This window comes from Bacillus rossius, chromosome 3 (assembly GCF_032445375.1).
Source record: "Bacillus rossius redtenbacheri isolate Brsri chromosome 3, Brsri_v3, whole genome shotgun sequence".
In the NCBI taxonomy this organism is placed as follows: Eukaryota; Metazoa; Arthropoda; class Insecta; order Phasmatodea; family Bacillidae; genus Bacillus; species Bacillus rossius.
The window spans coordinates 74,297,864-74,324,150 of NC_086332.1; the positions used below are offsets into that span (position 1 = coordinate 74,297,864).

A 26,287-nucleotide genomic window follows, 5' to 3' on the forward strand; every position below is an offset into this window, starting at 1 on the left:
TTAACTGCGTTAAAATGTAATAAGGTCAAACCAAATATTCACCTAATCACAACTCCGTCATTCTGTGATCCGTGTGTGCCAGTAGACGTCAGCGATGATAATTTTATGGCCCTTCCTTCCCCCCAGTGCCGTCAACAAACTTTCAATAATTCCCGACTGTAAGTTAATTTCTGAATACGAAATACCACTAAATGGGGAACAAAACTCTTCATCAACCAGGTTTTTATACAAAAGAAAAATAAGCTCTATTTCCCGCTAAACAGGATAAGAATATTAATTTCGCTAAACAAAACTTTCAATAGGCCATATTTAGTGAAAAAAAAAAAAAATAGATGAATTCCTGAAGAGGTAGTTGTTTACTAACCACGAGACTACTAGCGCCATTAATCCGTACAAATTGTGTCGCGCGACGCGCGTCACTCTAATCTTTGGCGTCACATAACCAACCTAAACAACAGTCGCCATTCGCCATTGCGGTAATATTAACCGTAAATGGCATTGCGAAGTACTCTTTTTGTTTCCGAGCGAATCTCATCAGCTGTGGCTGGAGGCAGGCGACTAATGGCATCTTCTACTCCACAGACGATATCTTCTGTGGGAATTGCCTTAGGTGCGACTGCGAAGTTCATGCCTTTGGCTAAAAGAGAAACAGAAGCTTCATCTAGATGTTTGCTTGAGAGATTGACATAAACTCTGTTGTTGTCCAAAGCAGGTGAAATCTTGTTTTTATGGAGCTCTGAGAACTTTTTACAATGTCGATACTGATGATACATTTATTTTAATTTATGTAACTTTTTTTCCGCAGTGTGGTTGTAATTGTATCAATCCTGTGTTAAGTTGATTTGTAAATATATTTTGCATTTGTTATGAAATATGAATTATGCCAACAATGAAGTTTGTACATTTAATTTGCACATTATGGCCATTACTTTAGTATGCCATTGAAGTCATAACTTATAAAATAATTTTTCAGTCCTGTCCAGTAAATTGAGATATTACAGTAATTTTACTTTATAGGTAACTTCTATATTGAATAGCCGTGAAAGCACACACAGTCACTAATTGTAATTTATTTCAAGCAAGCATAAAAATGAGGTGTTTTTTTTTTTTTCCAAATTTATTTTTGTCAGGGAAAACTTTACATTCAGGTGGGTAAAGTCAGGGAAATTTATTTCTACCATTCTGTAGCCACCCTGTAAAAGAAACATAATTTACTTAATTCCAAATGTGTTCCATAACATTCATGTCTGTAATTATGTTTTTATAAAGTATTTTTCTTACTCTTGGTGGCATGGTGGTGAAGTGGTTAAAAGCACTTAGCTTTCAACCATGATGATTTTTTTCTTTTGTATTCTTGTTTGGGTGCAAACCATATTCTTGCATGTGTGAATAAGGTTGGTATTGGTGTGTTTTTTTCCTTAGAATACTCACTATTTTCGTGTTATTCTTCATGGCAGCTGATTTGTACAATGAGTGTTGCCCCACCATCAAATTTAGCCTCAAAATACAGTGAAAGTCCGTTGTAGCGAATACGGTCTATAACGTAAAGTCCGCTATAACGATAATTGCCATCGGCACTGTCAGTTTTGCATATGCTGCGTAGGATAAAAATTTCTGAAATAACGAATGCAGCGTGGGCTCATTTTCGCTATAGTGATAGATTACACACCTGTAATTTTGCTCTAAAACAATGAGAAAACGTCTACAATTTCCTTAATGAAAAACAGCTTCGCACAATTCCACGCGTCCGACAAATGAAACAACGCGCATGACGTGGCCGTCTTGGCAACACCGCACAAGGTGGGGCCCCACAGCGAGCATAGATTGCCTCGCGGTGACGAAAGCAAGACGGTCCCGCTGCGAGCATTACTTATTTAGAATCGCGCCGACTGTAGCCCGTAAATGAGCATAACTCGTCTCACACTTGCATCGTAAGCGTGCGGGAGTTGACGAACACGGAACTTGTCAAGCTCGTCTCTTCTAATCAAAACGAAGCGGCATCTGAAGATTACGACGAACCAAGTGTCGTATCTGTTCCGTCGAAAACAATGATGGAGGCACTTGACACAATCAGTCGTTTTTATCAGCATACAAATGCTTCGACGAAAGATTTTATGAACTTCCAAGAGGTCCAGTCGTTTATTTTGTCCGAAAGTCTAGTGAAATCAAGGCAAACGAAAATAATTCGTTTTTTTAAAAGTAATTTTTAATTTTGTGTTATTTTCCAAGGGTCTGTACGAGTGATTATTTTTGTGTTACTAACCAATTGTCTGAAAAATTATTTTTTATAATTTGTAAGGTTGTCCAATGTAATTAGAGATTTTTTAATTTTTTTTTTGTATTCAAAACTCCGCGAATATGCACCCGATATCATAAGCTAGGTGCACATGTCTTCAGCAAACCAGCTGCGGTCAAAGCGACAGGAAGCGGCTGGCAAGACCTTGCGTGACCCCGCCCGCCCGTCACCATGTAAACAAACAGCTGTGCGCTTAGCCACGATGTGCGTGACGGCCATATCACGGCCACGCAGTCTCATATTTCGTAGTCGGCAAGTGCTGATATAGCTTAAAAATGTTATTTTAGTAAGTTTTAAGTATGAAGTTTACTTTGGTTGTGAATTTCCATAGTAAAAACAAGCGAGAAAATAATATTTTTTAAAAATTCTGCTAAAATAAGATTTTTTTTTTAATTTTGGCTATAACGAAAATTCGCTATAACATAAACTTTTGGCGCCGTTATAAATTTACGTTATAACGGACTTTTACTGTATTATCATTATTAGCGTCATTAATTTTAGCTAGCCATAAGATATAGTAATCACTTTTATTTGTGTTAATTGTAGGGATCTAGAAATTTCATGGATTATTTTAGTTTCAAGGCAGATTGCAAATATTAATACCTTTGCATTTCTTTGATGATTGGGTCATAATAATTTTGACACTCTCCTTGTGACTGCTGACCAGTTAACTACCAAATAGCAGTAGAGTGACCGAATCACAAGAACCCACTCTAAAGAAAGGTAGGTTCTACAGTAATAAATTAGCCGTTAGGAAACATATGAGAGTATAGTATGCATACTAGGGTTTGGAAAAATTGGAATTTCGCTATAGATTCTATTTGTTTTTAATTTACACTTTAGAAGCTGCTGTTTTTTTCCTTCTAATTTCCAACAAATGATAGTTTTATGAATAATTTTTTTTTTCATTTGATTATTTTAAAATGTCATTCATATCTATAAATATCCTTTATAAAATGCTACCTCCCCTAATTTTACACCCGACCCATGTAGTGATTTTCTAGTTATTGTTCTGTACACTGGTTTTTGTGACCCTGATTCGTGATGTTGCCATGTCTCTGTGATGCAGCAAAGTTACATGTATTCTGAGATAACTTCAAAATGTAAGCCCAACCCAATCAATCCAGTTGATTTGTGTATTATTCTATGAATTAAACCTGTGATTTGATGTTTGTTAGTATACTACACTATCAATTTTTTAAGGAAAGTAAGCATTCAAATTTTTTTTTACTCTAGAGCAATAAGACATAAAAAAAAATATTTTGTACAAAACTTAATTAGAGGGTTATTTGCAGGAATTTGTGTGTGTGTGTGTGTGTATATATATATAAGTATTTATTTTATAAATGTTTAGAATGCAATTATTAAATTCTAAATAAGTTGCTTTAAAAATGCTAATATAGCCTGACCCAATATATAGGACTGTGAATTTTAGCTTTACACCAGATAAATCACGAAAATGTCCGGGTGTCTAGTTATGTGTTGACTTGCTGAAAGCTAGCTCTGACGGCATGTGCAAGCTGAGGTAAGTGCAGAAAGAGGGCAGCGTGCTTGTGTGTGGCAGATGTGTGCCAGGAGGGCATATTCCGGCGTTCTGGCAGCGTGCTGCGGCAGCAAGAACTGAAGCAGCGGCTGGGCAAGGGGGAGCCTCTGCAGCTGGACCAGGGACACTTCTCGGTGCATGACTGTGCGTCCGTGCTCAAGAGCTTCCTGGCGGAACTGCCAGAATCCTTGTTGACGGATGCCCACTACCCTGCCTACTGCCATGTTGCAGGCAAGTGGCTCGCAGCGTTTGACATTGTGTTTCTTGGATCCATAGTGATCCAGCCAGCACCTGTTTCATCCTTTTGAGTTCATTGTGCAGCCACTTAGTTAATTTTAGAACACACACAAGATTAAGGGATGTGTATACAACAGAATTTATATCTCTGCTACGACTGCTGAAAAATATAATTTGAGTAGTATTGTTTGGGTAGTATGTTTTGATGTGAAGTCTAATAGTTCTTAAAATGGAGTAATTTTGAATGATTGTTTTTTTCCTTTCAAGCTTGACTAACAGTGTCAGGATAACTAGAATGATTGATCATACTACCGTATTCACTCGCGTAATGTCCGCCCTCGCATAATGTCCGCACCCTTTATTTATATATCCTTAAAAGAAAAAATTAAAAATTCGCATAATGTCCGCACCAGTCGTCTACGGCGGGCAACACAACTTTTGCCACCCCTAAAGGACGCAGTACGAATGGAAAGTTGACGGCTCTGTAAACAAAGCCGTGACCTTGAGCTGTCCTTTCTCTCCTGTTCTGAAAGGGTGGTGAAATTCGTTGAACTGAACAAAGCACGGTCAAAGGCCCCGCCTGCGTATAAGCCCCCCTCCTTGTTTTGTAAACATTTTTGAGAAAAATTTAAAAATGTTTTTTTCTGGGTTTATCTGAGGGCAGGGCAGCTTGGCATGCATCAAACAACAAGCCATGTATTGTGAGCGGCGGGAGGTGATTTTGTAAGTGTCCGTTCTCAGTAGGACCGTCGTGAGGTATGCCAGACGTAAGCAGTTAGTCCTATCTCAAACGACATAAAGATAAAGAAAGCTGGTCTCGCGCGCTGCCGCTGTGTTGATGTGGAGTGTTGTCGGTGAAGAAGAGGGGAAGTGAAGGAGGAAGGGAAGTGGGTCAAGGATTCTAACACTCCTTTGTCTGGTTGGCTGGATAGCTGGCAGGAGGGAGGTTAAGCCACGCCTCTGCCTCTCTCCCCTCCTGCCAAAGCGCTGCCTTTGCCTCTCTCCCCCTGACGCAGCGCTGCCTCTCCCCCCTGCGGAGTCGTTGCCTCTCTCATCCTCTTGCCGTCGCTGCCTCCCCCGCCCTTCCTCATTAGAACAAAGACACACGACTTGAATAGAACACAAAATTTTGTATTTTTGTATTTTTCCTCGCATAATGTCCGCACCCCATTTTTTTGGCCAAAAATGTGGTCAAATTACTGCGGACATTACGCGAGCGATTACGGTACGTATGCACTAGTGATGTGTTGGTTCTACTGTTTTCTCGGTTCAGTTCCGGTTCTTAAAAACCAGTTCTTGGTTATCAGTTTTTGGTTAACCTCCACACAATTTTTAGTCACACTAAATATACATTGTGCCTTAATAAATGGTGTGTTTGTTTAACATAACTCATCAGCACCCCACTTAAACCGTAATTAGACCACAAACAAGCCACCTAGCCCCAAGTAGCACAGTTGTTTCTTGTGTAATTAGATGCAATTATATATATATATTTTTTTAAATGAATTTTACTTATACCCTACTTCCAACAAAATATTTTCAGAGAAGCTTATTTCAGTGCTTATTTAATATATACCTAATTAAAGCGAGTAGATATTTATATCCATGACACAACGAAAGTATCCCTTGTTTTGCAAAACCTTACCCCTTAGAATACTGGAATTATTATTGGCATTGGGTCATTTAGCTTGAAAATCTGTGGCTTGGAAAAATTTGGTTTACTGAAGTGGAAGTGCTGAGGTTGGCGTGACCAGGCATGTCAGAAGGGCATATGAAGGGAAAAACATCCTATTGGAGAAGGGGGTGGGAGTGACGAAAAAACTTGGCCAGTCAGCGCTGGAAAAATGTGAGAGATGGTGAGTGATGTAAAGTACTGGTCATGTAGCAGTGAGGGCAAGTGGACAGAACAAAAGAAGTTTTCGTTTTGAATGCTGAATCATCACAGGGCCTCCCAGATACTTGGTTATCTTTTTTCTTCCTGCTTGAAGGCAGCTTCTGCCATACACCAGCAACGGAAGTTCATTTTGATACACTTTAAAAATGTATTGTTGATAATCTTAAAAGATTTATAACAGTAAAACACATTGAACAAGTAATACCGTAATCACTCGCGTAATGTCCACAGTAATTTGACCACATTTTTGGCCAAAAAAATGGGGTGCGGACATTATGCGAGGAAAAATACAAAAATACAAAATTTTGTGTCTTAATTATTACTAAAAAGGCACAAAACGTATCTAAAATCAATTTGGATTTCACTAGCTATTTTAAAAGAATATTGCTGCAGGATCGCTTGCAAACAACCCGGCTTAGACCATGTTTACTTTGCTGTAATTGCCACCGGTAACTGTCTCGCACCCGCCGGAACATTAAAAAAAATTACGCGCTACACTGAAATAAGTGTGGTTACGTGTGCCTTATTAATGTGATTAATATGTGATGGATAGGGATGGTGATTTTTAGTTTTTGCTAAATAGATGCTAAAATATGCTAAATTATATTTTTTCCGCTATAAAATGCTAAATCTAGGTAGACTATTCCGAGATAAATGCGAAATCAAGGTAAAAAACGTAGATTCGTCTTCACTCTACACCATTTATTTACCGATTGTGATTTGTTTCAGTTCAGTATCAAAAGAAACCATCATTTTATGGCGTATGCAGTACAAGTATCTTATTGACACGTCATTCACAACTACTATTGTTCGTAAATATTGAATGTAGAATGGCCATCCGTGCCTCGCGATTGTAAACAAAGCAAAGAACAACTAGCTGGAAGATTGTCCGTCATCTTGCAGAGTACAAGTTTTTAGGCCACCATATTGCGACATCTCTACTTCGTTGCGCTAACAATTGTAAGTCCCATTTTCTGGCTGTGTTTCACGTGAAAGCCGCGTTCTTGTGTAGTCTGTGGAATGTTGCGTGTTTACAAATACGTGCATACTCGTGAATGTGTTGTATACTGTTATTTCTCGTGGTAAAAATGGGACGAAACGTCATTTCCATTCGCAATCGCATAAATGAATACAAAAGTGAACAGTTATAAGAAAGTGATACAAATATTTTAATGCACAATTTTAATTTATGTAATCGCCATCTGGAATGGAAAAAACAAGATTTACTTGAAAAGCACATTAAATCTGAGGGACATCAGACTGCAATAAAAAAAAATATATATATATTCACCGATAAGTCGGTTGAAGGAAAAAAGTCGGTAAAACGGCAAGCAACGCTTACTTTTTTAAAAAATATACTTTTCTTCAGTAATGTAAAATGAGAGAATTGGCTAAATTGTGTTTTTTAAATGCTACAAAATGCTAAATTCAAAATGCTAAATGTCATTATTTTAAATGCTATAAATCACCATCTCTAGTGATGGATTAAAACGGCTATTATGGCACGGCTGCAATATTTTAGCCGTACCATATCCTTACGTGCGGCGCGTAGGGAACCAGCGAGCTGGCAACAGCGCAGTGACTCACCAGTTCCACATCTGCTGCGCACTGTACTCCCCCCCTCCCGGCAATCTGATGGCCTTCGTGACGTAGAGAAGGAGGAAGGGGAAGGAAACATATAGAGCGTGAGAATGGCTAAGGGAGGGATTCCAACCAAATATAAAGAAAGAGGGGTTCTGTTCTTATCTGACACGTAAAACAGGGTACACACTAATTAAAGTTGACGTTTCTTTTACGCTGCGCTGCGTGTCTTACCGCAACAGAAAACAAGACTGATCCATGTCAGCAAATGTGATGTTAATTTTTTTTTATAAATATAAAACTACATTCAAATAATGAACTTACTTACCCAAAAAAACTGGTACTGCAACAGCACTAAAAATATTAATTTAGTCTGCATTTTAGTAACTGCAATTTCAAATAGGTAAATGTTACGAAAACCTAATTTAAAAGAAAATTATACACTTAAGAGTTTAAAAAAATGTAAGTCTTTCTCAACACATCACTTTCTAATCTGCTACCGACGCTTCGCTATCATCTTCCTTGGCGTAACTGCTTTCTGCGTCAGCATCGCTCCTGTCGTCATCTGTATCTTCCCAGATTACATCGTCTTCAGTTCCGTCGAGACGAACACTTTTTTCGTGCACTTCAAACTCCCTTTCAGCAGCCCTGTTCCCATGCTCTTCAGCATAACGAACAACTCTTAATTTAAACCGCGCAGTGAAGGATTTATATTTACCCATTCTGTACTCTACACTACAAAACTGGACGCGAAACTCATGCCTTGAACATGCGTGCGTGTTGGTCAGCTGTGTTTACCGTTACCGTGCTTTGTTCAGTTCAACGAATTTCCCCACCCTTTCAGGACAGGAGAGAAAGGACAGCTCATGGTCACGGCTTTGTTTACAGAGCCGTCAACTTTCCATTCGTACTGCGTCCTTTAGGGGCGGCCAAAGTTGTGTTGCCCGCCGTAGACGACTGGTGCGGACATTATGCAAATTTTTAATTTTTTCTTTTAAGGATATATAAATAAAGGGTGCGGACATTACGCGAGTGAATACGGTATGTATAAATTTCAAATGCTAGTTGTCTGCCGATCTATTCAAAATATGTAATGCACTGACAATGAGATGCATAACGAGCGATAGAGCCAAGCAGAAAGCGTAAGAAAAGCATCTATAGTTTGTCACGGTTCGGGTTTCGAGAGGGTCGCTATGGTGTTGATTGGTAATGGGCGCCACCACGTGGAAGGGCACGTGGACCCGACTACGATCCGTCTCAGGGCGTGACGTCGCCCATGTGAGGCAAGACTGGACCCTCGGTTAACTCCCTTAGTACACTCAGACCTGACCCACTCTCAGCGTCGGGCACGCTTATGGTATAACAAGTAATAGTGGGCTCTCCAGGCGTCCCACATGCCTGCTCACGAGGTATAGGTCGCCACGTGGTCGGTGCAAAAAAAATACAAGGAGACAATTAGAATTAAGACGTTTAATACGTGCGCGTACTCCCATACACGGTCTCACAAGGTGCATCTCCAAGATCTCTGGCATCTAATCAGAACGCAGGAATAAGGCCCACGCACGAACGTGAAAAGACTCGTTAAGAGTTGAAAAATGATTACGTTAGAAAGTCCCCCGACTGAGGCAGGCCCCGGGGATACGTTAAAAGAATTAGAAAGAATTAAGCAGAAAATGGAATTAATAGTCAGCGAACAAAGAGTGAAGTCCCCGGGTGCGGAAGGCAGCGTCTTACCTCGGTCGTTGGCGGCGTAGAACTGCCTGAGTGCCGGGCTCCCTCGAAGCAACATGGTGCCTTCCCGCCTTGTCAGTTTACCGTTACGCCTTTCCGATTAAGTGCCTTGTAATCTTATATAAAGAATTACAGAAACACTCCTAAAATTTATACACGTTCTCTCACGGCTCTATACTATTTAACCTAGAGTTATTAATTAATTAAATTATATATACATGTCAACTTCATTCGTGTTCGGGTCCGCCCGGCAACGTCTTTGTCTTACATACTAAATCTTATATTCTAAACAAAACAAAAACCCTCCCACCTATCGGTGGCGACATAAATGAATGGGGAAAAAATATAACGCTATACAATATAATTATTACAAATTTAGGGGGACGTCGCACTGCAGCTACAGCACCCTTTTGAGGTAGTTCGTGGCGTGCTATTCAAACACAACCACCTGACTACGTACTCAAGACGGAGCAGCTGCCAGTACGGGAAGTGGGACGGGGGGCGAGGTGAAAGGTGGCAGAGGCTGACCAGGCTTCTGGGGCGCAGGCCCGGTTGACGTCAAGTTTTTAGAAGTGTTTTCAGCAAGCTGTGGAAAGTCAGCACTATTTAGTTCTGTAGGGCCCTGCATACTGTTTGGCTCTGCCTGTCCATTCTGAGAAAGATGTTTCAATCAAACTATGGAGCCCATACCTGCCAACTTTTACGGATTGTCCGTAAAATTTACGGATAGAGGCTTTGTTTTACGGAGCATTTTTTACGGATTTCAAAATGTTTTTAATAAATTTAGAAATTCGCTGAACGGGTAACTTTGAGTTTGTAACGACGAGGTCTGTATGAGAGAAACACCAAGCATGGACGTGGATGCCAAAGAAAGAAGCATCTTTGTTCTTGACATCGTTGTTCTCATTGGCTCTTTCCGACGAATCAAAAATTAAGTTACTTGTCTGTTCGGAAAACAAACGCCATTAAGCTCTAGTTTCCAAACATGGTGGAACGTAGCAAGCGGTAAATAATTGCATAGAAGTATTCCGAAAAGTTTTAATTGTTTTGTTATTTTATATTTACTATGTACCTTACACCAATACGAAAATGTACGAGTTATTATACATATATATTTTTTACTAGTTTCGTGGTGTTTTCCATCTATTTATTTTATTTATTTTTGTCCATCTGACCATACAGACATTTGCACAAATGGTATAGGACATATCAAGAAATATAAGAACAACAACATAACTAGTTTTACAGGTACATACACAGGCTCTAAAGATAAAAGTTAAAATTTGACACTTGATACAAGTATAACACAAAATTGTTGCAGAAACAGTAATTTAAGTACACATATAGGCTTTATACAATAATATTGTTGCATACAGATAAAATTTAAACACTTGTTTTAAAAATGAGCAAACTGAAGAAGAAGTACTTCCAAACATACAAGGATTCTTACAGTGAGGAATTTTCATATATACAAAGATCTCAGAAGGGTGAAAAATTTGTGTTCTGTTTAGTGTGTAGGTGTGATTTTAATATAGTGCACGGTAGCAAATATGACGTAAGCACGCACGTTAACTGTCCCCAACACGTTGGGAATGTGAAGAGTCAGGAAGAGAACACGAAAATTAGTACCTAGTTTTTTAAACACTACAAATGCCAATTTGGACGTAACGAAAGCGGAATGCCTTTTTGTTTCCTTTTTAGTGTAGCATAACATCCCACTCAGTGCAGCAGATCATGCCGGTGGATTGTTCAAAAACATGTTTACAGACTCAAATATTGCAAAGCAATTCATGTGTGCCTGCACGAAAACAACTTGTATTTTGAATGAAATGGCAAGTAATACATTGTCTGAAGTTGTTGTGCATCTACACACAGGGCCTTTCTCTGGTGCAACAGACGGGAGTAACGATACAAACGAAAAATTGTACCCCATTGTTGTCACAACAGGTAAAATACTGAGTACGGTTCTCTCCATACCTAACCTGGAAGGTGACTCTACAAGGCGGAATATAGGTCAGTTAATCTTGTCACAGCTAGAATCAAATGGAGTACCACTTAATCATTATGTAGCATTTTGTGCCGATAATACTTCTGTGATGGTTGGGAAGAAGAATGGTGTTGCTGCATTTTTAAAAGAAAGGCATGAGGAAATAGTGGTTATTGGCTGTGCATGTCATTTATTAAACTTAGCAGCAGAAAAGGTAGCTTCAAGTTTGCCAGTGAATGTGGAGGAAATATTAGTAGACTTTTTTTTTTATACGGAAAAAAGTGCTAAACGAAAAGAACTACCTGCTAGATTTCAAGACCTTCACTGCAATTAATCGAAAAAGGTACTGAAGCATGTTTGTAACACGGTGGTTATCTCTCGCAAGAAATTTGACAAGACTTGTTAGTCAGTGGGAACCATTACTCAGTTTTTTCAAATAAGAAGTGTTCGTAACACAGAAACCATCCCAGTTTGTGAGTATGAGATTGTACAAAATCTCATTAAGCGTAAAGAAACAATGTAGTTCTAGCACAGAAAAAGGAAACCAGATACAAGGGAAAATAGAAATTGCTTGAAGGCGTACGGGTGTTACAATCTAAATTATTGGTGGAAATAATGGGCGCCACCACGTGAGTGGGCACGTGGATCCGGCATGAAACTCTAACTCAGGGCATTACATGGCCCGTGTGCGGTGAGATATTAGCCCTCCTGATATTTAATTCGGCACCTGTCCCTAACAGAGCCCGCTCTCAGCGTCGGGCACGCTTCTACTTAAGGGGCCCGCCTACCTGGTCACACAGACGGTGCGCAGAGCTTCAGGAAAAACAACGCGATTTCAAAACTACTTAAGATATCCTAGTGGGGTATGTTTACGAAAAGCATTAAGAGTTTGCTGAGGCCCGAAAAGTACTTTTAATTTTCGATCATTTTTTTAAACTGTATTTCTAGAAGAGTTAAAATGGCTAAAACGCGTGTTTTCAGAGTAATTTTTAGGCGTAAAACAACCAGTACAGATTATTAAAAGCACTTAAGGGACTTGCATTACACCTTTATCTTCATTTCTCCGCCATATAATGTTACGGTCACCGCTCAAATTTCACAGTTATCCTGTGACGACGAGAAGACTGTGCGCCAATTCAGAGACTTGCGCGTAGAGGCGATACCGCGCCTGAAATACCATCGAGCGTCGCGCTTATCATCCCGCCTCACTAACACATACACCCCTGACGAGGCGGGTGGCTCTTAGGGCGTCTCACATGCCGCTGACTGGGTTAAGGACCCACGTGGCTCCCCGAACACAAAGACACGTGACTCAATTAAGTTGGTTTTATTTACTTACACGTTACACGCCCTCATACAATCCTTCCTTGATACTGTTAGAAAACGCCTGAGGCACGAATTACTGTTACATCTCTGCGACTGCGTGCCCCGGGTTATTATTGAAAATAACATGAACTCTTTATAAAAATTAGCATATACACATCCATGACCAGACTGTCTGTAATAATTACTTATGTGGTAAAATAGTTTGAATACAGTTATGTGTTGGTTCCGTCGTCGCCTGCTAGGGAGCGTTCGTGGCCGTGCTTGCACGTACTTTATTACAAAAATATAACATTAATGAAACAAAAGGCACTCACTTACTGAATCGTCGTGACACTATTTTAGGGGCGAAAAGAAAAGGTTTAGGGGTGTGCGAATAGTGGATTTTGATGGTCGAATAATTTCGAATCGAATAGTAAAATTTTCGAATAGAATGCGAATAGTTTCGAAGTCGAATAGTTGTAATATATATATATATATATATATATATATATATATATATATATATATATATATATATATATATATATATATATATATATATAATGTTACTACACTGAACAATGGCGGGTTTTTATCTATTTAGTTTATACAAGATATTTTCTGTGAATGAAACCACAAAAAAAAAGTTCACTTAGTATTTTTAAGAGTTATTGAGGACATGAATTTTTATTTCATATATAATAATATTTAATAATTGTTATCTATTTTATATTTGATGCAAATATTGGTCCGAATATAAGGCGACCATTTTTACATAAACGAGAAATGAGAAAATTGGAAGTCGCCTTATTTTCGCACCCAAGACGTCAGCACCGCAAACATTAGTTCCAAGCTGAAATCTACAGTAGAAACATTTTGAAACAAAATGTTCACGATTTTTAGATTAACAAAAACTTCGTTAGCTCACACGGGGAAAACGATAAATCCACCCAATATTGCAGTAATTCACAATTGTTTAACGTTGAAAATTAAAATATTTGTTCTTAAGTAAAAATGTGAATGTTGAAGCATCTCAAAATGGAAACATTTTATTACACATATCATATTTGTACTTTGTGTACAATCGCGTGTTAACATTGACGTTAATTTAATTTCAGATTTTTAACGGAAAATTTGTACTAAAATATCACAGCTATTTTCAGAACGATTGTTTACGTTTACAAAACATTTCGGAAGTAATGTTTGGAAATTCATGGCTGCCAACTCTTTCCACAATATTTCTTTGTTGTAAAACGAACATTGCCGAACACGCACGAAGACGCCATATTTACAGGAATTTGGTACGTTGCTTCAAAAGCTATTTTAATAATTTCACAGTAATCCACTCTTTATTTATGTAAAAACCTCTCAAACAACATAATTATCTTAGATTATTCTTTAAACTTCATAGGCCAGAGACTCTCTGTCAGAGAGTAATATGGAAAAATATTCGCGGTCACGTCACCGAAGTTATTCATGGCCGTATGATTCACCATGGCAGCTAGCCACTTGTTTTGTTCCGGCAAGCTGCATTCTTTGTTTGCTTTGTTACGTTTAACACACTACTAAATAGTAATACGTAGCTGTGAAACGGAAAGTTAAATGCGGTATACATAAATGCAAAAAGGATTTATCAACACAAAATGTATGTCTAATGAATTTTCACATTGATTTCTACCAAAATTATTTTTACATTTGTTTGGCCTCCTGAAACTGCAGGTCGCCTTATATTCGGGCATACGGTATTCGCAATTTTAAATTTTGCTATTCGACTTACGAATGCGAATAGTTCGTCAGTTACGATTCGCAACTATTCGTGTTTACGAATATTCGCACATCCCTAAAAAGGTTACAATAATATTAATTACAAATAGGGGTGCGGCGCACTGCAGCTAAGCGCCCTCTTGCTGTAGTTCGTGGCGCGCAGTTTAAATCTCACACGACTACGTACGTCACGGTACAAATGCCGGGTAGGAAAGGTGTGGGAAAGGGAACGGAGGATGATCAGGCTCATGGGACGAAGCCCCGGCTGACGTCAAGCTCCTGAATCTGCTTCTAGCAGCAAGAAAATTGATAAGAAGTTTGACAAGCCAATTCTTAAAAACCAGAATTCTTGTGCAAGTAGGGAATAAAATTGTTTCTGTCTTCGAATTTGAACAAAGCTTTTTGTGCCTTTCTACTTCATGTTATGCCATATTTTGAGAAATTAAATGTAATTCTTCAAGCAGCATCGCCACAGATACATATTTTAAGAGAACTCTTAAGGAATTTGCTGTGAGACATTCTTGTACATTTCCTTAAACCTAGTGTACTGAAGGGCAGTCCATTCCTTGAGGTACAGTACAATTTACATCATAACCAAAAAGATGATGGTGAGTTAATGATAGGAAGTCACATAACAATTTTAATAAATGTGCTCTAAAGCAAAGAGAAACATGATTTCTTTACCTCAGTAAGGAAATATTTCATTACTGCATGTGATTACATTATTGATAAGTTTCCTTTTAAGAGTGAAGTTTTAAAACATGCAGAAGTGGTAAGATTGAAGAGAATTGAAAATCACAATTTTCCTCTGTGCGTTACTTTGTGAAATTGTTCCCCATTATCTTGCCTGTGAAAAAAGAGGAAACTATTGATTTGGCAATAGATGAACTCCATAAACAATTTACAAATGTGCAGATTGATGACATTTCGGCTGTTGTGGATAAAGATGTGTCGATTGATGTGAAATGGGCAGTTATCTCATACACAAGGAGTTGAAGGGGTTTGGAAATATGACATACTATCAAGGGTAATAATGCTTTCCATTTTAAGTATACCACACAGTAATGCGGAATGCAAACGTAACTTTATTTTGGTCAAAAAAAAACATAATTTAGGTCATCTGTGTCTAGAGAAACACTCCAGTCAATCTCTGGTCTCAAATGCAAGAGGTCTGGACCATGTTATCAACAAAACTTAAGCATTGTTTTGCTGAAAGCAGCAAATAAGGCCACTTCATCATCATTACAAATAAAGCAGAACACTACAGATTAATTTTGTTTTCACACAAAATTCATGAATCATTCATCCATCAGTACAATATTTTTTTTTTTAAGGTAAGACCACCTTCATGTTTGGTTTATTGTTCTCAGTGTAGTTTTTTGTGTAGTTAACATTGTTGTGCTAATTTTTTTTAAATATTATTACAGCAGCACTAGAAAATATATTTTTAGAGTAGTTTTGCATAAGATTTTGTTGGGTCGAATATAAGGTTATGGGAAAGTCGCGAAATTGATATTGGTTACCAGTACTTAGTAATTGCCGCACATGATTTACGCCAAATTTTGTAAATTTTAAAAGTTTTACTAATGGGAGTTTCAAAAAGTTGGCAGGTATGGGAGCCCATTTCAAAGATATTTGGTCTGCCTTATAATGTACTGTAAAAACTTCTATAGTACTTTTTTAAAGTAAACTTTAGGTACACAATGCTGTGGTATCTTTAAAATTTGTTTACAAATGAAAGTAAGTTAGCTGATGATATTGTCATCATTTTAATCCCTGGAGTAATCAATCACATGTTTATTTGTGTGTAAGTACCCTAGCTGCAGTGAGAAGCCGGTCCAAGATGTGTTAGCCAACTGGTACACAGGAGTACATGGAGTGAGTGTGTTGCAGGACTGTGTGGGGTGAGCGGGAGGGAGCCCCGCCTCCTCCTGGTGCTGCAGCTACTGCTGCTGCTGCTCCCGGGAGAGAACCGGGCACTGCTCCGGGATCTGCTGCTGCTACTGCACCTGGCCGCCAGTCGTCCCACCAACAAGATGACTGCAGACACCCTCGCGACTCTCTTCACCCCGCACCTCCTGTGTCCACGCAAGGTAACCGCCCTGTGTTCCGCTAACCAGCATACCAAATATCATATAACCTGTTGAGTGTCATTGTTTAGTGTTTAGTGTTATTGATGTGTGGTTTTTGAACTTCCCACACTGCTAGCTAGACAGCGCAAAGTTTTCAAGGGCTGCCTGCTAGACCTGTGCGAATATTATAATTTTCTTATATCAAACTCAAATGTATTATTCGTATTCGATTCAATTTCGAATACTAACACTTAAAAAAAAACGAATACCCTCTTTTATCTCATAATTGTTGCACCAATATTTTAGGGCATCAAAATTTGGATTAAAAATAGCCTCTCGTAAACGTCGCATTATGTTGTTGATTCCGCTATTAGATTCAGAGCGCTTTGTGTGGGATTTTTTTCCATGAAACAATGTATTTTAAAGTAGAAATCTAATATGTATTCGTACATTACCATTTACTTATTTAATTAACAAATACAAAGTTATTTGATGTGTAAATTTTCTTTTGAAGGCGTTTTTAAACGTTATGACCTTTATCTGTTCGTCTGCGGTGTGCCACTTATAAAAATGTAGCCAGCGCTAGTTGGCATCATACATGTTTGGTTATGTTGCTTCCTGTATAGAGCGTGCACGCGTAGTCGGATATTGATATCTCGCCGATTGCATGCAACGCGCGCTCTCTGTCGAGTGCCAAGTTAACTACATTTGTTAGCCCGCACTCTTTTGTGGTGTGAAATACGACAATAGTTATGCGTTAGTTCAGGCTCGCATTCGGCTCACAGATTTTGTTTTTCTATTTAAAGTTGAAGAAAGGTTTTTGTTGAATGACTTATTAATTTAAATTGTTTGGCGTGCTTTTATATACTCCACTTTCTAAATAAACGTACTTTCCATGAATGGGTTTTCTTTTTTTTTTCAAACTTGATTTTAGTATAAAATGTGCGACGATTATGAAATAAAACACATTATTCAGTTGTTTACGAATATGGCTGTGTGGGATCTCGAAAACCTGGAAAAAATTTGGGATCACAGAAGATTTTGTCGTGGGACAGGAACAAAATTTCCACAGGATTTTCTTAATGTTTTAAGTATATTTATGTGGAGTTGTTTTTTGCTTCATCTAGCTGCGTAAATTTTGAGAAGAATAATATAGTAAAGCCAGATTTAACATAGTCATTCAGAAACATTACTAACACCCACATTATCAGCTAAAGTATTTAGTGGAGAAGAACGTCCAAGCAGGTCGTTACAAAAAGTTTAGAACTGACAGCATCCTGATAATGATAAATATGTCCTTGTATAGATCTCTTGGAAAACATCTGGTCGCTAACAGCAAAGACTTCATTTGCCCCCCCCCCCCCCCCCCTTCTCTCCTCATACCCAAAAAAAAAATCAAGCTAAGAAGGGGGAAAACTTTACCTCTTTTACCAAGCACACATACACTGGACATAAAAAGAGATGAACATTCTAAGGAGCTACTGTGTTCCTACACGTTAGTTAAAACAAGCCCAAAAATATATAATCCCTAAATGTTAATGTATGTTAATAATGATTTATTTTGACATAGTGAAAAATTCAAACAAACAAGTTTTAAATATTTTGTAGACCTACATCATATTTAACTATATTAAAACTGCTCACTGCACTTTCTTTTTAAACCCACCCTCTTGAAGTTTCTTCACACATACTGCAATTGCCTTATATATTAGGTTTGCAGTGTTTATTAAAATATTATTTTTGCATATCCTATTTTGATTACCATGAAAAATAATTATTTATATTTTCCTTTCAAAATTTGAATATTTCAACAAAATTTTACCTACAGTATATTTGTAGCTGACTTAAGATAACCAATCTTTCACTTTAGTATTATTTATCTTATTTTCCAGAAGCCACTACATTACACATTTACTTTTTTTGCAATATGTATTTGTAATATATGTAAAAAAAAATTAGTAGGATTCTATTTCTGACTATTCAAATTTGACAATAATAGATATTTGTATTCATATTAGATTCAAACTAAAAAAAACTTAAATTCGCTCAGGCCTACTGCTTGCAAAGTGGGCAGCCCTACTGTGTGGGCAAAAAATTGTAGTTCAATTAATATGATGGTAAGTTGTGCTATGGTTCATGCTTGCTGTTAATCCGAATGTTCACAAGTGAATCATTGGCAATTGTTCAGTTTTAATGGATTTTACAGTCTTCTCATGTTTTGAGAAAAAACAGTGTTACTGATGTTAGCTTTGTTATTTTTCTTTCATTTAAATTTTACTAGAAGGAAGATTGATTTAAGTTTATATTTGATTTGTATTGAAAATTATTTCAACCTTTTTAAAAATTTATTTAAATGAATTAATACACAAACAGAAACTAGTTTAATGTAATTGGAAAGGTGAATATTATAATGCCTTTGCTAATATCAGTGTTTTAGTTTGAACCAAATACAAATAACAAATTATTTAAAAAAAAGTCATGTCACATCACAAACACATAGGGTATAATAATCCAAATCTATACATAGCTCCAATTAGTTTGAATGTTACATTCATTAACACTTGAAGAAATTTTTTGGGCACTTACAAAATATTTAAGTCCAAAAAATAGGTTACTGTCAATGATTGTTTACTGGAATGAAGTCTGTCAGACTCAAACTGATCTAAACTGTTATTTCTACTTTATAAAAAATCCATAACTCACAGTAGCTGCCATCTTCCAACCACAAAAAATCATGTACATTACAAAAATACGAACTGGTCGCAGAAAACACCTTCATTAGCTCCAAAACATTATTTTTTGTTTGTTGGTACCAAAAGTTGAAAAATACGTATGTACTGTTTGTTATTAAATCTTGTGGTTGCCTCCAATTCACAGTAAATGCCAAAGGACTATGTCCTTGGAATGATGGCGACTTTAGTTTATCCTCGTTGTGGTCTATTATGGGCAACTGTGGCCAAAATTTCTAAATAAAATTTACATTATTTTAAATATAAACATTAGAGCCCCAACCCCAGCCGTAAAAGTTCTCTGCCTCGAAATTCTTTTGCTAATTTGAGCCACGTACAACATTTTGGTACCTCGACCAGACACTGACTAACTACTATGGCCATCTGTCGTTCTCAGGAAGGAAGAAAGACACTCAGGTGACGTAATTTTCAACCAATGTTAAAATATCAGCCAATCACAGGCACATGGCAACAGCATTTCAACCAAATCTCGAGTCTTCCACGCACAGGCAGTGTCTTTTTCGTGAAAATACCTAACTTTGAGCAACTTTAATACGATAATGTAAACAAACCATCATAAATATTAGAAATCATTAAATAATGTTCATTATGGTCGTGAAACATTTTGCACTCATGCAAATACCTCTTGTCAGAAATAAACAGACTTTATTTACATGAAACTAGAAGACCCAACCAAGTATTCAAAATGATCAGAAAACATAAAAGTATTCCATTAATAAAACAATTTAAAAAAATACCCAGGGCAGTAGTAACCTGGGTTGCTACAAGGAAAATAATAAGGTAAATATTTATTTATTTATTTATTTATTTATTTATTAAATTTGTGACATGCACACCAACAGCCGAAGCTTTGGAGGTGTGCACAGAACAAGTAATAAAAACACGACACATACAAACGAATAAATACAACATAAACAGGATAATAAAAGACGACACATACAAGCGAAATAAATACAACATACACAGGATAATAAAAGACGATACAATAACAAACAAAACAAAACAAAACAGCAACAGAGATAATCTTAACTAAATGATCTAGAATGGGAAGAATAAGCAGGATTATAAAATTACTCAAAATATTAGGGTAATCATAAAAATTAAAATTTAAAGTTTTTAATAAAATTTTCATATTTATTGAAATTTGAGATAAGTCTGTAAATTAAATCATTATTATTGTGTAAGGAACATAATAGGGATCGAAGGCGGCTTTTGAACTGCGGGACTTGAATACCAGAGTTATCAAGTAAGTATAAGCAATTAATTTTTGAACTATAGCACTTAAACACAAACAGGGCATCCAGATGGATGCGACGATTTGAAAGAGATTCTAATTTGGGTAATTGATGGTGTCTAGAACTAATTATTTTGAAAAATTTATTTTGTATGGATTCAATTTTGTCACTATCGGTGGTGTTAATACTGTTCCAGATAACTGAGCAATATTCGAGTTTACTTCTGACTAAGGACAAATAAAGAGTAAGAATGGATTCAATATTAGATGCATAGTAAGTTATATAATTTATTAAATATAAGGTTCTACGGGAAAAGGATACTAAAGAATTAACATGTTGATGAAAGAATAGTTTGGAGTCAAGAATAACACCAAGATCTTTTATACTAAGAGATTTGGAAATTTTTGAGTTGTCAAGAAAATAATCATATTTAACTGGATGAATTTTCCTTGTGAAAGAAATAATTTTTGTTTTATCTTTGTTAAGTGAAACTAAATTCATTTTACACCAATTATCAATTTCAGTAATATCAGATTGAAGAAGCAGACAGTCATTTAAGGAGGAAATTTCTCTGGATATTTTAAGATCGTCAGCAAACAGAAAACCAGTAGTATGATGAAGAACTTTAAAAATATCATTGATATAAATATTGAATAGTAAGGGAGATAAAGTACCCCCTTGAGGCACACCAGAAGTAGCATGATATAAAGTAGAAGTTTTTTTATTAAGTGAAACAAAGAAAGATATATCTTTAAGGTAACTAGTAAACCAGGTTATATAATTATTACAGAGACCGAAGTTAGAAAGCTTAGCTAGTAAAATGGAGTGATTGACAGTATCAAAGGCTTTAGCCAGATCAAAATAACATGCATCAACCTGCCCCCTTGTTGTAACTTTATTGTATATAGGATTAATAAATGAGAGAAGATTAGTAGAAGTTGTCATACTATTTCTAAAGCCATGCTGATTAGGAGCTAATCTGTTGTTTATTGGGAAGTTAATATGTTTAAATATTATTTTTTCAAAGATTTTAGTAAAGCCATTTAATAATGATATAGGCCTATAATTAAATACACTGTGTTTACTACCCTTTTTATGTATGGGAATAACCTTAGCTATTTTCCATTTAGTGGGAAATACTTGTGATTTTAGACTTGTATTAAATAGATGCAACAATAGAGGCATTAGAATAAAAGAGCAGCCTTTAATAATGAAATTTGGTATACCGTCAGGACCAGTAGACATAGTTGGTTTTAATGATTTAATTCCCCATAAGACCTGGCTTTCTGATAAGAATGATACAGGAATTGAATCGTGAATAATATCGGGATCAATGATACGAGGGTGGTTGGTGGATGGTACATATACACTAGCAAAGTACTTAGCAAAGACATTAGAAAGAATACCTGGATCATTACAGATATCACCATTGACATTAAGAGAATGAGATTCACTATAACCATTTTTCATAACATTGACATATCTCCAGAATTTTTTAGGGTTATTCTTAACCTTATTATTGATACTACGATTCCAATTAGTTTTATCACGCTTAATAAGATTTTTAACTAGTGCTCTATATTTAGAGAAAAGAAGGTAATACTGAGTATTATTGTTTCTTTTATAGAGTTTATGAAAGTGTTTTTTAGATTTTAAGGCATGAATTAAATCACCAGAGAACCAATAAGGATGTTTAGAGGCCTTACGTGTGGATAATGGAATGTGAGTATTGATTTTATCACAGATACAAGATGTAAGTTGATCTACAAGAGCATCTACATCAGTGGTGTTATAATATTCATCCCAATTGTGGGTTTTTAGAGAGTTATATAGGCTTAAGTAATCACCAGCTTTGTAGTTTCTGAAAATAGAATCTGGAGTAAAATTGTGTGAGGTCGCCTCAATATGTAGTTTAATAAGTAGGGTAGGATGATAGATATCCTCTTTGACCAGAGATTCAACAGCTTTTTCAACCACACAATGGGATAGATTAGAAAGACAAAGATCTAGAAGATTATTGGAAGATTGTATTAGGTTGTGCTGAATTAAATCCAAATTAGATATGAAATCAAGTAGGCACTGAGCCTTGGATCTGACATGTGCACGGGCAATATTGAAATAGTGATTACCTTTCCAATCTATCCCAGGTACATTGAAGTCACCTAAGATAATCACATTATCATGAGAATTAACGAGTTTTTGTTCAAGAGCTTCAAAATACAATGTGAATAGATTAGGTGATGTAGTTGGAGGAAGATAAATATTACCCAATGTTAAGTACTTATTAAAAGCAATTTTAATATTAATCCATACGGCTTCTACTCCACGATAGTCATATAATTGAATTAGCTGAACAGAAGGGAATTTATGTTTATTCACTGCGATCAACACTCCGCCACCACGTTCCATTGATGAGAGTAGCGGATCCCTATCAGTTCTAAAAATAGAATAATTATCGGTGAAATAATGAGCATTGATACATCTTTCGTTGAACCAAGTTTCTGTTAGACAGATTATGTCATACTGAGTATTAATAAGATTATCAAAGAATTCAACTGATTTTGTTCTAAGTCCTCTAACATTCTGATATGCAATTTCCCATTCATTAAGATTGGGCATTCACTGGAAAGTGAGTAGGAAGCACTCCTCCAGGCCCTGGCATAGAAGTTGCTGGCGTAAAAGGTGACAATGTACTGGAGGAACTTGGAGGTAATTGGGTAGAATTGCCGAGAGCTTCAGGAGATGAATTAGTACTAACAATTTGGTCTTGATGCAGTTTTCCAAAGAAAGGACTGATTAAACAGCCACTGGGCCAAAAAACAATATTATTAATTCTACTAAAATCTTCTTCCAGAACAGATACATGGAAGGAGGCGTAAGAATTATGCTTGGTCCGGAGCTTGGCCACTTTGACTTGCTTGAGATTTAGTTCGTTGGAAATATAATCTACGACTTCTTGTTCCGTGACAGACGGCTCAAAACGCGTGACAAAGAGAGCTTTTGTTTTTTTGTAAATAGGTTTAGCAATTGTTCTTAATGTTGAAACATTCCTGATGCCAATTTGCAAGGGATTTTTCTTACGATCCGTGTTAGATGATTTTCTATCGGAGTTTTCATTATTCGTGGACTTGCGTGAATGTTGTACTACGGTAAAGCCGTCTTCGTCGACGGGCTGTTTACCGTTTTTCCTGATGACGTCGTTGGAGACACGCTGAGTTGTAAGTGGGTCACTGGTGGGCGCGCTGTTGCCAGATACACCGGATGACTCGACACAAACAGGTTTCTTGTTTGAGGAGACTTTTTTTACTACTTGACTGTATGAATTAACAGAATCAGTCTTAGAAGATAAGATCTGTTTGATCTGTTGCAGTTCATTTTTTATCTCTGCAGTTTCACTACGAGAGTCGATGAGAAGGGTTTTTAACACCATATTCTCGCTTTTTAACTCGTCAAATTTCATACTGAGGGATTTCACGGCCGAGATTAAGTCTTCCATGGTGGGATCCAGAAGTTTTACCGTCCAAGCTTCACTAGATGATTTTTGCTTCGATGAACTTTCACTTGCTTTTTCAGATATTCCCGGCGAATTAGAAATCACTTTTTTAGTAGGCGATCTGAACATTTTAGTAACCGTGTCAGGAACTAATTCAATGATCGTATCATTATTATCGGGTAATGAAAACCCATGAAAGTCGGAAAGATTAAGCAGCGATGAATCAATTATGAGTGGAACTCGAACTTAACGATGGTGAAGAAATAATAGCACATTGAAGCCGGGGAGCGCGCGCGCACGTCCGTCGGCTATGAACGCTCAGCCGTCACTGATGTGGTGTATTGGCTTCTAGGAAATTAGACAAATTATACTGAAGTGATAGGTTAATTAGGTTTTGTTAGCTACAATAATTTAATGTAAATTTTTTGTTTAAATATTTAAATTAAAAAAAAAATGTTTTTATATAGCAAACCTAATCAACTATTCACTGAAATTTTCATTTGCCGTTTATCCCAGAACCAGCTAATAATCTACACATGGACGTAGAAAATTTTCAAACTGCAAAATACCAGAAATTCAGAATCTTTTCATTTTAGTATGAAGATTTTATCAAAATATATGACCCAAATTGATTTATATCATTCTGCATGATTTTGCATCTCATATTTGTTGCTCATTTTTACATTATTGATGTCTGTTCATTTTAACACAAATATTTGCAGATTAGATTTTATTGTTATGAGTAGGGATGGGGCGACCGAATCCAATATCCGCCGAATCCTAGGGATTCAATGCTTCGGCAGGTCTGATATAGGATTCGTCAAAGGATTCTGTGTTTTTTTATTTATTATGCATAAACTGCTTGTATGGGTTATTTGAAATATTTTAAATAATTTTATAGAGGTCTGCGTGTACTCGAAAATCGAGCTCGAGCCGAGTACTTACTTCAAGCTCGAGCTCGGCTCGAAAAAATTGTTAGGCTTGAAAATTTCGAGCTTCAACAGCAGCAGGTTATTTGGCCGGAAAGCATTGTGACAGTGATTTACTATTTACGGGAAAAAAAAAACAGTAAAACTCGCTTACGAGGTCCCGCATGGTAGGTTTTTCCATATAAAGCATTTAAATTGCCCGGGGTCGCATCGTTTACGCCATTAAATGTGTGATATAAAGTCCCGTTAAATTTTTTTCTGAAAGTTCCCGTCTCAAATAGTAATGGCGGACGTAAATATGAAGAAAACACAAATGAACAATAACTTACGAATAAATATGGATGATGTACCATAACTACAGTACAAACCCAATAGTTATCTTTAGATAATTACCATACAAAGAACTAAAGTTTTTTTGGAGATACTATAATTACTATAGAAGCATGATAGCTACCACATTTGCACTATAGTTACCATAACAACCAAGATGTATATTTACCGTTATGGTAATGTATTATTTATTTATGACTAGGGATGGTACGAATCCACATTTTGGTCGAATCCGAATCCTTGTTCGAATCCTCAGTATTTGTCATTGAATCTCGAATCCCAGTCCCACACTAAATTTCACATGTTATTTAAAACAATCGCACATTTATTTTAAAAAATTACATAGGCCTATGTATTAAAAAAATCACATGTGTATTTATAAAATTATAAAATAAGTGCATAGTGTCTACACCTGATATAATAAATAGAGACAAATAACCTCAAAAACCACACACGTAAGTTTGTATCTGTCTTAATTCTCTGTTAAATTAATCCTTCCTATGTTTTCAATAAAATACATTTGTATAACAGACACCATTTAAAAAAAGTTACGTTTTTTTAGCAATGTTATATTATTGAAGGTTGGAAATTATTGAGTAGTTATGCTAATTGACAAAATGCAGCGTAGTTTATTTTATGTTTGTGCTATTTCTGTTACTTTAATAATATAGTTTAGGTATACAATTTTCAATTACTACCATATTTACTTGTGTATAGTGTGTACCACGATTTTTGCAACAAATTCCAAAGAAAAAAATTTATAATTGTTTTCCCATAAATAAATTTTACTAACATTTTGTGGTACCAGTTAAGTAATTACTTATGAAACAAATGATTATTTACATTGATGTGTGGTGATGTGTCAGGAAAATACTTAAATACTCTTCCACCTGAAAGTGAAAATTTTGTGGCATACTGTACCATCTGAAACGACACAAGCAAGCTAAACTCTGCTGTGTAGACGGAAGATAATGAAGCGCTGTATCGTCACAACTGGTAAGGGACGGGAGGGAGGGAAGCAGGCAGGAACGGGACTATGACCATCAAGTAACCTTGACAGTTGACAGGACTAAACACCACCACTCCCGTCACGCTACGTTGCTAAGCTGGCGCAGAGGTAGCTGCTCGGATGAGGAAGCG

At 36.6% G+C, this 26,287-nt stretch overlaps 1 protein-coding gene across 4 annotated transcripts in view; it reads left to right on the forward strand.

Moving 5' to 3' along the window:
* The window catches only part of LOC134530898 (rho GTPase-activating protein 19), a 110,872-nt gene that overhangs the window by 30,889 nt on the left and 53,696 nt on the right, over positions 1-26,287 (forward strand). For all 4 annotated transcript variants that reach the window (XM_063366190.1, XM_063366192.1, XM_063366189.1 and 1 more), the window contains exons 4-5: positions 3,861-4,070; positions 16,232-16,431. In XM_063366190.1, coding sequence (XP_063222260.1) covers positions 3,861-4,070; positions 16,232-16,431 — 410 coding nt within the window. The remainder of the gene's footprint in view (positions 1-3,860; positions 4,071-16,231; positions 16,432-26,287) is intronic.